Source organism: Orcinus orca, chromosome 1, assembly GCF_937001465.1.
Source record: "Orcinus orca chromosome 1, mOrcOrc1.1, whole genome shotgun sequence".
Classification (NCBI taxonomy): domain Eukaryota; kingdom Metazoa; phylum Chordata; class Mammalia; order Artiodactyla; family Delphinidae; genus Orcinus; species Orcinus orca.
The window spans coordinates 175,814,556-175,828,951 of record NC_064559.1 but is presented as its reverse complement, the minus strand read 5'-3'; the positions used below and the strand labels follow the sequence as shown (position 1 = coordinate 175,828,951).

Sequence of the window (14,396 nt, the reverse complement as noted above, 5' to 3'; positions counted from 1 at the left end):
TTTTTAAAATGTTTAATTAAAAAAATAAAACACATCTCTTAAGGTCAATGTCATACAGACTACTGCAAAGAAGTGTTCACGGGTCTATCTCAAGAAGGTATGAGTGGAATAAACACTGGATCACAACCCTGGGGCCCAGGATCTGGCACCACCTCCATCTGGTATTCTGATCTGCTATATCTAACTATAGAACACCTCAAACTCATTGTGGCCAAAGCCAAACTCATTGTCTTCGCTCAAACCTGTTCCTTGGGAAGCAACCTAAATGTCCATCAACAGAGGAACGGCTAAAGAAGATGTGGTACATACATACAATGGAATATTACTCAGCCATAAATAGGAACGAAATTGTGCCATTTGCAGAGACGTGGATAGACCTAGAGACTGTCATATAGAGTGAAGTAAGTCAGAAAGAGAAAAACAAATGTCGTATAATATTGCTTATACGTGGAATCTAGAAAAATGATACAGATGAACTTACACGCAAAGCAGAAATAGAGACACAGATGTAAAGAACAAACGTACGGATACCAAGGGGGGAAGGGGGCAGTGGGATGAATTGGGAAATTGGGATTGACATATATACACTACTATGCATAAAATAGAAAACTAATGAGAACCTACTGTATAGCACAGGAAACTCTACTCAGTGCTCTATGGTGACCTAAATGGGAAGGAAATCCAAAAAAAGAGGGGATATATGTATACATACAGCTGATTCACTTTGCTGTACAACAGAAACTAACACAACATTGTAAAGCAACTATATTCCAATAAAAATTAATTTTAAAAAATAAAAGTCACCTGAAATGAAAAACAAAAAAACAAAAAACCTGTTCCTTGTCCCATATTCCCTTTCCTATTACCTAGTTACCCACCTAGTTACCCAAGCAAAAAGTAGAAGGAATCTTCCCTTTCTTTCTGCTACCCATCCCCATTAATCAACAACTTTTTCAGATGGTCCTTCTTCTCCATCCTTAGTGCTAAATGCCTTGGCTCAGACCCTCTTCATTGCTAGTGTGGACTTTGGTCACAATCTCCTAATTTGTCTCCCTGCTTCTAGTCTTAACTCCTCCACACTGATTCTTCATAAAGCTTCCAAAGCAATTTTTTAAAAAATCTGAGTTGTCAAATTTATCACCATAAAGTTGTTCACAATATTTACTTATTATCTTTTTTGTTTGTTTTTTTGGCTGCACTGCATGGCTGTGGGAACTCAGTTCCCAGACCAGGGATTGAACCTGGGCCACAGCAGTGAAAGCACCAAATCCTAACCATTAGACCACCAGGTAACTCCCCTGCTCATTATCTTTTTAATGTCTATAGGATCTGTAGTGATGTTCCCTCTCTCATTCCTGTTATTAACAACTTGTGTTTTCTCTCCTTTTTCTGATCAGTCTAATTAAAATTTAATAATTTTATTGATTTTTTTCAAAAAAACCCCCCATCTTCTGGTTTTACTGATCTTCTCTAACACTTTTGGTTTCTATTTCATTTATTTCTGCTCTCATTATTTTTATCTCCTTTTTTCTACTTATTTGGGTTTCATTTGCTTCTCTTTTTCCAGCTTGTCAAAGTAGAAGCTTAGATGATAATTTGAGACACTTTTTTCTTTTCTAACAGAGTGCTTAATGCTAAAAAATTTTCTCTAATCATTGCTTTAGCTATATCCCTCAAATTTTAATATACTGAAATTTTATTTTCAGTAAGTTCAAAATATTTTCTAATTTCCCTTGTGGTCAGATGGCCAAAAAGCACATGAAAAGATGCTCAACATCACTAATTATTAAAGAAATGCAAATCAAAACTACAATGAGGTATCACCTCACACTGGTCAGAATGGCCATCATCAAAAAATCTACAAACAATAGATGCTGGAGAGGGTGTGGGGAAAAGGGAACCCTCCCACACTGTTGATGGGAATGTAAATTGATACAACCACTATGGAGAACAGTATGGAAGTTCCTTAAAAAACTAAAAAGAGGGCTTCCCTGGTGGCACAGTGGTTGAGAGTCTGCCTGCCGATGCAGGGTACATGGGTTCATGCCCCAGTCCGGGAAGATCCCACATGCCACGGAGCGGCTGGGCCCGTGAGCCATGGCCGCTGAGCCTGCGCGTCCGGAGCCTGTGCTCCGCAACGGGAGAGGCCACAGCAGTGAGAGGCCCGCGTACCACAAAAAAAAAAAAAACAAAAAAAAAACTAAAAATAGAACTACTATATGACCCAGCAATCCCACTCCTAGGCATATACTTGGAGAAAACAATAATTTGAAAAGATACATGCACCCCAATGTTCACTGCAGCACTATGTACAATAGCCAGGACATGGAAGCAACCTAAATGTCCATCAACAGAGGAATGGATAAAGAAGATGTGGTACATATATACAATGGAATATCACTCAGCCATAAAAAAGAACAAAATAATGCCATTTGCAGCAACATAGATAGACCTAGAGATTGTCATACTGAGTGAAGTCAGACACAGAAAGACAAATATCATATGATATCGCTTATATGTAGAATCTAAAAACAGGGTACGAATGAACGTAGTTACAAAACAGAAGTAGAGTCACAGATGTAGAAAACCAGGGGGATGGGGGGGTAAAATTGGGAGATTGGGATTGACATAGACACACTACTATATATAAAATAGATAACTAATAAGAACCTACTGTATAACACAGGGAACTCCTCAATTCTCTATAATGGCCTATATGGGAAAAGAATCTAAAAAAAAGAACGGATATATGTATAACTGATTCACTTTGCTGTACACCTGAAACTAACACAACGTTGTAAATCAACTATACTACAATAAAAATTAAAAAAAATTTCCCTTGTGGTTTCTTCTTTGGGTTATGTAGAAATATGTGGTTTAATTTCCAAATACTTAGGGATTCTCTTGATACCTCTCTGTTACTGATTTCTAATTTAACTCTACTGTGGTCAGAGAATATATTTTGTATGATTTTAATCTTTATAAATTTACTGAGACCTGTTTTATTTTTAAAAATATGGTCTATTTTGGTGAAGGTTCTTAGCACTTGAAAAGGATGTGCATTCTCCTTTACTGGGTGGAATGTCTATAAATGTCAATGTCTACAGTTTGACCTATAAAGGTCAAACGGTAGAAAATCCTAAGGAATCTACAAAAAGCTACAAGAATTAATAATAAGTGTATTTAGAAAAGTTACAGGATGCAAGGTCAGCATAAAGAAACTATTTTTATGTACTAGCAACAAACTACTGGAAACTGGAATAATTACCATTTATGATAACATCAAAAATATCAACTACTTAGAAATAAATCTAACAAAATATGTGTAAGTCCTATACACTGAAAACTGTAAAACACTGTTGAGAGAAATTACAAAAGACCTAAATAAATGAAGAGATATACCACGCTCCTGGATCAGAAGACTCAATATTATTACGATGTGAATTCTCTTCCTACTGATCTATGGATTCAATTCAATCTCAATCAAAATTAAAGCAACCTTTTTTTTTTTTTTGTCTGTACGCGGGCCTCTCACTGTTGTGGCCTCTTCTGTTGCGGAGCACAGGCTCCGGACGCGCAGGCTCAGCGGCCATGGCTCACACGCCCAGCCGCTCCATGGCATGTGGGATCTTCCCAGATCGGGGTACAAACCCGTGTCCCCTGCATCGGCAGGCGGACTCTCAACCACTGCGCCACCAGGGAAGCCCTGAAGCAACCCTTTTTGTAGAAACTGATAAGCTGATTCTAAAATTTATATAAAGATGCAAAGGACTTAGAATAGTTAAAACACTAATTTAGGGCTTCCCTGGTGGCGAGTCCGCCTGCCGATGCAGGCGACACGGGTTCGTGCCCCGGTCCGGGGGGATCCCACGTGCCGCGGAGCGGCTAGGCCCGTGAGCCATGGCCGCTGGGCCTGCGCGTCCGGAGCCTGTGCTCCGCAACGGGAGAGGCCACAACAGTGACAGGCCCGCGTACAGAAAAAAAAAAAAAAAAAAAAAAAAACCCCACTAATTTAACCATATTAAACCTCGGTTTAAGCCTTTCACTGGTTCCCCACTGCTTTCAGGAAAAAAAATCTACATTCATCATTATGCAATACAAGGCCCTTCATAGCATGATCCCTGTTTACTTCTCTCATTACATCTACTCCTCCTCCCTTACACTTGATATTACAGCCAAATAAATGAAAAGTAGCTGCCAGAACATGCTGTGCTGATCATGACTCTCTCTGCATACATTATTACTTCTGTATGGAATGCTCTCTCCACACTGGTAGGCCTGGTAATCTATTTTTCAAGACTCAATTCAAGGGTCAGCTACTCTGTAAGCCTTCTCTGAATCCCTCAAGTAGAAACAGCAACTTCCTTATAACAAGCACTTATAATGTGCCTCTGTTATAACATTTATCACATTTCACGATGATAATCTGTTTACATGTGTATCTTTCCAATAGACTTTAAGGTTCTAGAAATCAGGGTCCGAGTTAATATTTTCAATTCTGTACCCTAGTGCTTAATATATTACCTGGCACATACAGGTTCTCAGTAAGTACTGACTATGAGGCACTTGTATTCCTCATATCATGTCTGACATCCTTCCAGGGTTCATCTTAGATCACCGTGGAGACTAGCTCTAAAAAAGTAACACTTAGCACTATCTTCTCAACCTTTTTCACACAGCGATAGAGTACTTCTGAGTTCCTAATTTAAAGAGGTCAGTCTCCAGCCAACATTGAGTCCTAGTCTTCTTTCATTCATCCTGTCTCACCCTCATAAAACTGACAAATCACTGGGATCAAACACCCTAAAAGTTTTATGAGTACATCTCATTGCCATAACTCACCTTCAAATCCAATACGTTCAAGCAGATTCAATGGGTACCAAATTAAAGGTTTGTTCCCAACTGGAAGCAGAGGTTTGGGAATACCGGAAGTCAGGTCTGTCATCCGAGATCCCCCTCCAACTGCCATTACTACTGCTTGAAATTCCATTTTTACAAACTGTAATCACAGAGAAAAACAAGAGAAAAAGAAGTAACAAAAATCAAAGCATACACAGTACTAATCCTATTTTTAGTTAGGTTATTGATATCCACTTATGACAAATACATCATTTCCAACTCCAGTAACCAGAATAAGAAAGGCTCCTTAGCTGCAGTATAAACATCACATTTATCCTATTCTCTTACTCACGGATATATACTCTCAGCTCCAACCTGGGGAGATGGGCTGGAGGAGGGATATGAATTAAGAAAAAAAAAAATCTGGCCCTTGTTCTTGAGTTGCTCACAATTAAGTGAAGACAAATAGAATAAATTACAATACATTATCATTAATGCCATGGCAGGGATACATCCAAGATGCAGTAGGCATGTATAGTGACGGTAACACCTAAGTCTTCCTAGAAAAGATGGAAGTCTTAAAGGAGTAAGAGTTTACCAATTTGTTTTCTGATATGTGAGTTCATATTCCTTGAAAAAAATTTTAAACTTCTGACTAGAATTAACAGCACAAATACAAGCATATTAGATCTCTGAAAAGTGTGAAATGAGTTAAGATTTTCCAGTAATCTAGCCACTTGCTCCCATTTTCTCATTACCCCCAACTTGAAAGATATCACTATAAACACAAAGGTAGGCTTGTGTCTTAACCTAGATTTGCAGGGCCCAATTGCAGAAACAAACCAAATTAACTCCTTTTTTTCACACTCAAGGTAATAAATGAACCTGTTTGACATTCAAAAAAATCTCTTTACAGCAGCTACCACAGAAGAGAGGCACAATAAAAGATCATAAATCAAAACCTCAACAAAATACTAGCAAACAGAATCCAACAGCACATTAAAAGGATCATACACCATGATCAAGTGGGGTTTATACCAGGAATGCAAGGATTCTTCAGTATACGCAAATCAATCAATGTGATAAGCCATATTTACAAATTAAAGGAGAAAAACCATATGATCATATCAATAGGTACAGAAAAAGCTTTTGACAAAACTCAACACCCATTTATGATAAAAACCCTCCAGAAAGTAGGCATAGAGGGAACTTACCTCAACATAATAAAGGCCGTATATGACAAACCCACAGCCAACATCATCCTCAATGGTGAGAAACTGAAATCATTTCCACTAAGATCAGGAACAAGACATGGTTGCCCACTCTCACCACTATTATTCAACATAGTTTGGAAATTTTAGCCACAGCAATCAAAGAAGAAAAAGAAATAAAAGGAATCCAACTTGGAAAAGAAAAAGTAAAACTGTCACTGTTTGCAGATGACACAACACTACACATAGAGAATCCTAAAGATGCTACCAGAAAACTACTAGAGCTAATCAATAAATTTGGTAAAGTAGCAGGATATAAAATTAATGCACAGAAATCTCTTGCATTTCTATACACAAATGATGAAAAAGCTGAAAGAGAAATTAAGGAAACACTCTCATTTACCATTACAACAAAAAGAATGAAATACCTAGGAATAAACCTACCTAAGGAAAAGAAAGACCTGTATGCAGAAAACTATAAGACACTGATGAAAGAAATTAAAGATGATACAAACAGATGGAGAGATATACCATGTTCTTGGATTAGAAGAATCAACTTTGTGAAAATGACTATACTACCCGAAGCAATCTACAGATTCAATGCAATCCCTATCAAACTACCAATGACATTTTTCACAGAACAAGAACAAAAAAATTCACAATTTGTATGGAAACACAAAAGATCCCAAATAGCCAAAGCAATCTTGAGAACGAAAAACGGAGCTGGAGGAATCAGGCTCCCAGACTTCAGACTATACTACAAAGCTACAGTAATCAAGACAGTATGGTACTGGCACAAAAATAGAAATATAGATCAATGGAACAGGATAGAAAGCGCAGAGATAAATCCACACACGTATGGTCATCTTATTTTTGATAAAGGAGGCAAGAATATACAGTGGAGAAAAGACAGCCTCTTCAATAAGTGGTGCTGGGGGAACTGGACAGCTACATGTAAAAGAATGAAATTAGAACACTCCCTAATACCATACACAAAAATAAACTCAAAATGGATTAAAGACCTAAATGTAAGGCCAGACAGCATAAAACTCTTAGAGGAAAACACAGGCAGGACACTCTCTGACATAAATCACAGCAAGATCCTTTTTGACCCACCTCCTAGAGAAATGGAAATAAAAACAAAAATAAACAAATGGGACCTAATGAAACTTCAAAGCTTTTGCACAGCAAAGGAAACCATAAACAAGATGAAAAGACAACCCTCAGAATGCGAGAAAATATTTGCAAAGGAAGCAACTGACAAAGGATTAATCTCCAAAATATACAAGCAGCTCATGTAGCTCAATATCAAAAAAAGAAACAACCCAATCCAAAAATGCGCAGAAGACCCAAACAGACATTTCTCCAAAGAAGATATACAGATTGCCAACAAACACATGAAAGGATGCTCAACATCACTAATCATCAGAGAAATGCAAATCAAAACTTTAATGAGATATCACCTCACACCGGTCAGAATGGCCATCATCAAAAAATCTACAAACAGTAAATGCTGGAGAGGGTGTGGAGATAAGGGAACCCTCTTACACTGTTGGTGGGAATGTAAAGTGACACAGTCACTATGGAGAACAATATGGAGGTTCCTTAAAAAATTAAAAGTAGAGCTACCATATGACCCAGCAATCCCACCACTGGGCATATATCCTGAGAAAACCATCATTCAAAAAGGGTCATGCACCACAATGTTCATTGCAGCTCTACCTACAATAGCCAGGACATGGAAGCAACCTAAGTGTCCATCGACAGATGAATGGATAAAGAAGATGTGGCACATATATACAATGGAATATTACTCAGCCATAAAAAAAATGAAATTGAGTTATTTGTAGTGAGGTGGATGGACCTAGAGTCTGTCATACAGAGTGAAGTAAGTCAGAAAGAGAAAAACAAATACCGTATGCTAACACATATATAGAGAGAATCTAAAAAAAAAGGTTCTGGCCTTCCCTGGTGGCGCAGTGGTTGGGGGTCCGCCTGCCGATGCAGGGGGCACGGGTTCTTGCCCCGGTCCGGGAGGATCCCAGGTGCCGCGGAGCGGCTGGGCCCGTGAGCCACGGCCGCTGAGCCTGCGCGTCCGGAGCCTGTGCTCCACAATGGGAGAGGCTACAACAGTGAGAGGCCCGTGTACCGCAAAAAAAAAAAAAAAAAAGGTTCTAAAGAACCTAGGGCAGGACAGGAATAAACACGCAGACATAGAGAATGGAGCTGACACAGGGAGGAGGAAGGGTAAGCTGGGACAAAGTGAGAGAGTGGCATGGACATACATACACTACCAAATGTAAAATAGATAGCTAGTGGGAAGCAGCCGCATAGCACAGGGAGATCAGCTCGGTGCTTTGTGTCCACCTAGAGGGGTGGCATAGGGAGTGTGGGAGGGAGATGTAAGAGGGAGGAATATGAGGATATATGTATATGTATTGCTGATTCACTTTGTTATACAGCAGAAACTAACACGCCATTGTAAAGCAATTATACTCCAATAAAGACGTTAAAAAAAATCACAAATCCTTATTGATTTAAAATAAAAGTACTCTTTGACTTACAACCAATGATGTAACCTTTCAAAAGCAAGTGTGAAATTCAATGTTTAGAAAAAAAATTATTTAACACCAAACTGGCAAATAATGTTGCACCTTTACCGTAATTGTGATCAGTCCTGTGCTCCTCACATCAGTATCTAATCTACAACACTCACACCCTGTACACCCAAGCACAAAGTGAAGGCTCTTGCCCAACATCCACAACTTTAAGATGTAGTAATTTCAATTCCAGCAGGCACTGCCTCAGATTGGAATTTAACTTCAATCTGGCACTGTATAACTCCCATAACATCTGATGTTATGTTGAAAAGAGCTCTGGACCCTTAAGGGTCAAAAGACCTGAGTCTGAGTTCTGGTTCTGCCACTTACAGGTGAAGTAACAAGGGGCCTGACATTTAAAACTCTCAGCGTCCTCAGTTTCTAGAGGGGAGACTGGTGGTTAAGTTCACAGGCCCTCAAGCTATACGGCCTGGGTCTGAATTCTAGTTCTACCATGAATTAGCTGTGTGATCCAGGGCAAGCTACATAACTTCTCCACCTCAGTCTTCTTAATTTTCTAAGATGAGAATAATTACAGTTTCTACTTCACATAGATTTATAAATATTAAATGAGTTAATCTATGTAAAGCACACATAATAATGTCAGTCCCATGACAAGCATTATGTGTTTGATATTCGATAGGTCATGGAAGCCTTCTGTGCCAGCTGAACCATAATTCTGGTCCCTGTATTGCTATTCTTGCTTCCTAGGTTCCCTTTCTCCTGTGCCTAGTATTTAATCACCTATTAGACTTTTAAGACTCAGTTCAAGAACCACCTTGCCTAAAAAGCCATTCCTATCCGTTCCCACCCTCCTAGAGAAGTAAATCTTTCCTCCTTAATTGCTTCCACTCTACTATGTACAGATCATCTCTACCTTTACAGGCTGTGTTGCGCATTTATTTAAATGTCTATTTCCTTTGAGTTCCTTGACTGTCACTGCTGTATCCCCAGTACTTGACACAGCTCCCGTCAGATGCTAGGCGCTCAATCAGTGCTCTGTGGAATGAGCATCTGTAAACCTCACAACAACCCCGTGGTAAGACTCAAGCTCAAACATTAGAACCCAGGTCACTAGGTTCACAGAGGTTCCTGCTCTCAATGAGGCTCTGGGTGATAATCACGAACATAACCATCCATGATACCAGGCAGCCTGTCAAATGTCTCAGTGTCACTACCACGACTCTGGGTGATGGGAATGAAGGCAAAGACGCGTTAGCCACTCAAGTTTTAAAGGGGGTGTTATGGCATCCCAGACCTGCCTCCGTCATAGCACTCACTGCCTTCTCCCTTTGTAAACTGGTAAACACCGTATCATAACTGATCTCTCAGCCAGAACTTATTGTATTTCACTGTCTTGCACCTAAACAACCAAAAACAGAATAAATGAACGAAGGACTTCAGTGTAAAGGACTAGGCACTGTGCTCAGGGCGTCTGCTCCTGGGTCTAGTGCTCACTTGCTGTGACTTCTAGCAGATCTTCCCCTCCCTGAAACTCAGTTTCCCCATCTGTTGCACGAGGTGGCTGGCTCGGATTCTCCCCGAGCTTCCTTCTAGTTCGGGCACTTGGCTCTGAGGCCGGGTCGGGCAGGCACTCGAGCTGGCGACTCAGACTCTGCACCCCCGCCAGCCGCTCAGGCCCTCCTTAACCAGGCTCGAGGAGCCCGCCTCCCTCCGGTGCAGCAAGGCCCGGCGGCCTCCACCGCGCGGCTCACCCCGCCAGCCAGCTCGTGCGCAGCCTGGCAGCGAACCAGCCGCAGCTTTACCTCACGTCCCCGCGCACCACAACCGCTCGCTCGCGTGGCTCCCCACGCCGCCGCCGACTGACAGCCCAAAGGCGCAGGCGCGCGATGGCCGGGCAGATCGATGGGACGAACTGGGCAGGCCCGCGCAGAAGGAACGAGCACCGAGTGATAGATGCCGGCCGAGAAGGGCACGGCGGGGAGGAGGGGAGGAGGCGAGGAGGCGGGGCCGCCTGAGCCTTTTCGTTCGTTCACACATCACCAAGGACCATTGAGCGTCCCTCACAGGGCAGGGGAACTACTTATAGCCTCTTCCTTCAGGCAGTTCTCCTTCTAGGACCTGGCCTCAACTGCCACTCTGCGAAAAGAGAGCTCTTTGGGAGCTGCGGTTTGGGGCTAGCCAGTGGAGAACTCACCAAGGATTGCCAAGGTTTTCTATGTCCAGTGAGGTCTAATGTGGCGACTCAGCGTTGGCTTTCTGAACCAGACTATTATGGTATGGAAAACATCCACTTGTAGCCATCAAAACAGTTGGTCGGGGGTGTGGGATTAGGGAAGATCTCATTGAGATGGTGACACTGCACAGTGGCTTGGAGAGAGTGAGTCAAATGTATATCTTGGGTAAGAGCCTTCCCAGAAGACTAGCCAGCAAGTGCAAAGGCCCTGAAGAGAGATGGCAAGTTCAAAGAACAGCAAGGAGACCAATATGGCTAAAGCAAAGTAAGCCAGGGTGAGAGTGGATGATGGCAGAGGAGGCTAGAGAGGCAATGGGGAAGAGGGTGAAGAATTCAGATCCTGTGGGTCTTGTAGGCCGTTGTGAGGACCTTGAATTATGCAGAGGAGCAGCAATATAACAGTTTTTAAAAGGATCACTTTGGTTGCTGTGTTGAGAACAGACTCCCTGGAAGCAGGGACAACTGCACGAAAGAACCCAAACACCTGAGTCTAGACTCCAACAGTTGTGAGAGATAATAATAAAATATTTATTTGTTTTAAGCAGTAAATTTTGACACAGATTGTTAAGCTACATTATCTGATTTTTTTTTCTTTTTTTTTTTTCTTTGCTGCGTGGCTTGCGGGGACCTTACCAGGGATTGAGGCCAGGCCAGGGCAGTGAAAGCACTGAGTCCTAACCACAGGACCACCAGAGAATTCCCTAAACTACATTAGACAGCAGGAACAATGGTCATTCTCTCACACATACATTCCTGCAATTTCTTAATCTTTTGGAAGCTTCCTCTTTTTCTATCCATCTCTTAAATCTTGAGTTGCCTTAGCTCCCTGCCAGTGAGGAGGCAGAGTCTAATTTCTGCAATAAAAATAAACGAGTTTGACTTCATTCAACAATATTTTTTGCATGCTTAATATGTGCCAACCAGTATCTTAGATGCTAGATGCTGGGGATACAGCAACCAATGAGAAAGATAGGACTTGTAATTTTCCCCAGACTTTCAGCCAGAAGAATAGGAGCTCAGCTTAGAACTTACTAAGGAAAAGTCCTGAGCCACATCCATAAAACCAGCCTATCCTTGCCCTGCCTCTCCTTCACTTTAGAATGCTGGTGATGCGTTATTGGAAAATTATTTGTTTTAACTCAAAACACTGAGTTGGTAAAAGGGAACCGAGCCGTGAAGTGATTGATTTGGCCACAAGAGACCTGAAACTTGACTACCCTTTCCTTCTGCAGCAAGATTCTCTCTTTCCTTGGTATTAGCCCAAGCAAGCAGAAGCCTTGGGAATTATAGCATGGTTTTGAGGTAAGAACTAGTTATGAAGGAAGAACAGCATTCAACTTCATATCTGTCATCCTTTTTTTTTTTTTTTTTTTTTTTGCAGTACGCGGGCCTCTCACTGTTGTGGCCTCTCCCGTTGCGGAGCATAGGCTCTGGACGCGCTGGGTCAGTGGCCATGGCTCACGAGCCCAGCCGCTCCGCGGCATGTGGGGTCCTCCCGGACCAGGGCACGAACCCGCGTCCCCTGAATCGGCAGGCAGACTCCCAACCACCGTGCCGCCAGCGAAGACCCTGTCATCCATTTTTTAAAATTTAATTTTATTTATTTTTTATACAGCAGGTTCTTATTAGTTATCTTTTTTATGCATGTTAGTGTATACATGTCAATCCCAATCTCCCAATTCATCCCACCACCACCCACACACACTTTCCCCCCTTGGTTTCCATATGTTTGTTCTCTACATATGTGTCTCTATTTCTTCCTTGCAAACCAGTTCATCTGTACCATTTTTCTAGATTCCACATATATGTGTTAATATACGATATTTGTTTTTCTCTTTCTGACTTACTTCACTCTGTATGACAGTCTCTAGGTCCATCCACGTCTCTACAAATGACCCAGTTTCGTTCCTTTTTATGGCTGAATAATACTCCATTGTATATATGTACCACATCTTCTTTATCCATTCGTCTGTCGATGGGCATTTAGGTTGCTTCCATGACTTGTCTATTGTAAATAGTGCTTCAATGAACATTGGGGTGCATGTGTCTTTTTGAATTACGGTTTTCTCTGGGTGTATGCCCAGTAGTGGGATTGTGGGGTCATGTGGTAATGCTATTTTTAGCTTTTTAAGGAACCTCCATACTGTTCTCCATAGTGGCTGTATCAATTTACATTCCCACCAACAGTACAAGAGGGTTCCGTCATCCTTTTTTTTTTTTTTTTTTGCGGTACGCGGGCCTCTCACCGTTGCGGCCTCTCCCGTTGCGGAGCACAGGCTCCGGACGCGCAGGCTCAGCGGCCGTGGCTCACGGGCCCAGCCGCTCTGCGGCACGTGGGATCTTCCCAGACCGGGCACGAACCCGCGTCCCCTGCATCGGCAGGCGGACTCTCAACTACTGCGCCACCAGGGAAGCCCCTATCACCCATTTTAAATGCTCATGTTTAAACTAGCAAATGTTTTTCAGGGAGCTAGAGGACTTTCTTCTCTAGTTGAGGAAAGTAGTTGAGGGATTACTTCAGTTTAAACTCACTTTAAATTATTCCCTTAGGGCAGCAGTTCTCAAAAGTTTTGGTCCCTGGACCCTTTACACTCTTAAAAATTATTGGGTGTAAAGCAACTATACTCCAATAAAAATTAGTTGAAAAAAAATATTGGGGGCTTCCCTGGTGGCACAGTGGTTAAGAATCGCCTGCCAATGCAGGGGACACAGGTTTGAACCCTGGTCCGGGAAGATCCCACATGCCACGGAGCAACTAAGCCCATGCGCCACAACTACTGAGCCTGTGCTCTAGAGCCCGTGAGCCACAACTGCTGAGCCCTCATGCTGCAACTACTGAAGCCCACGCGCCTAGAGCCCGTGCTCTGCAACAAGAGAAGCCACCGCAATGAGAAGACCATGCACCACAAGGAAGAGGAGCCCCTGCTTGCCACAACTAGAGAAAGCCCGCGCTCAGCAACGAAGACCCAATGCAGCCAAAAATAAATAAATAAAATAAATTTCTGGGAAAAAAAATGATTGGGAACCCCAAAGAACGTTTGTTTGTATAGATTATATCTGTTGATATCTATCATATTAAAAATTCAAACTGAGAAATTTTAAAAACAGTAATTCATAAAAAATTGAAACAATTAAACCTATTACATGGTAACAGTAACATTTTAATGAAAACATAACTATGTTTCCAAAGCAAAAAAATTAGTGAGAAGAATGCAATGGTTTCATTCATCTTTCTGCATGTCTCATTAAAGTCTGGCTTAATAGAGAACAGCTGAATTTTCTCATCAGTTGTTTTGGGTGATGAAAACCCGACCTCACACAGATACACCGTTGGAAAAGGGAAAGATATTTTAATAGGCTTTGTCAGATAATGTGGGTATTCTTCGATACTACACACCAAACTCAGTAAGTGGTAGTTTGTTAAAGATTAGTTGCAATGTAGAATCATTTATATCAATGACCATTTTGTACTCTGTTATAATACTTGCATTTTGAATGGGCATTTTACCCATGCATGATTTTGCAACTTGATGCATTGATCATTTGTAA

General features: G+C 41.6%; 1 protein-coding gene across 3 annotated transcripts in view; it reads right to left on the bottom strand.

The window, feature by feature from the left end:
* The window catches only part of EIF2B3 (eukaryotic translation initiation factor 2B subunit gamma), a 170,182-nt gene extending 159,647 nt beyond the window's left edge, over window positions 1-10,535 (bottom strand). For 2 of the 3 annotated variants that reach the window (XR_004481547.2, XM_004266293.4), the window contains exons 1-2: window positions 10,366-10,495; window positions 4,843-4,999 (exon numbers count right to left, since the gene is read on the bottom strand). Coding sequence is in view for 2 of the 3 variants with exons in the window: in XM_004266293.4 (XP_004266341.1) it covers window positions 4,843-4,990 (148 nt within the window). In the remaining variant the exon portion in view is untranslated. Of the gene's footprint in view, window positions 1-4,842; window positions 5,000-10,365 lie in introns of all 3 variants that reach the window. The other variant, XM_004266294.4, reaches the window with a different exon arrangement.
* Window positions 10,536-14,396: the final 3,861 nt, after the last annotated feature.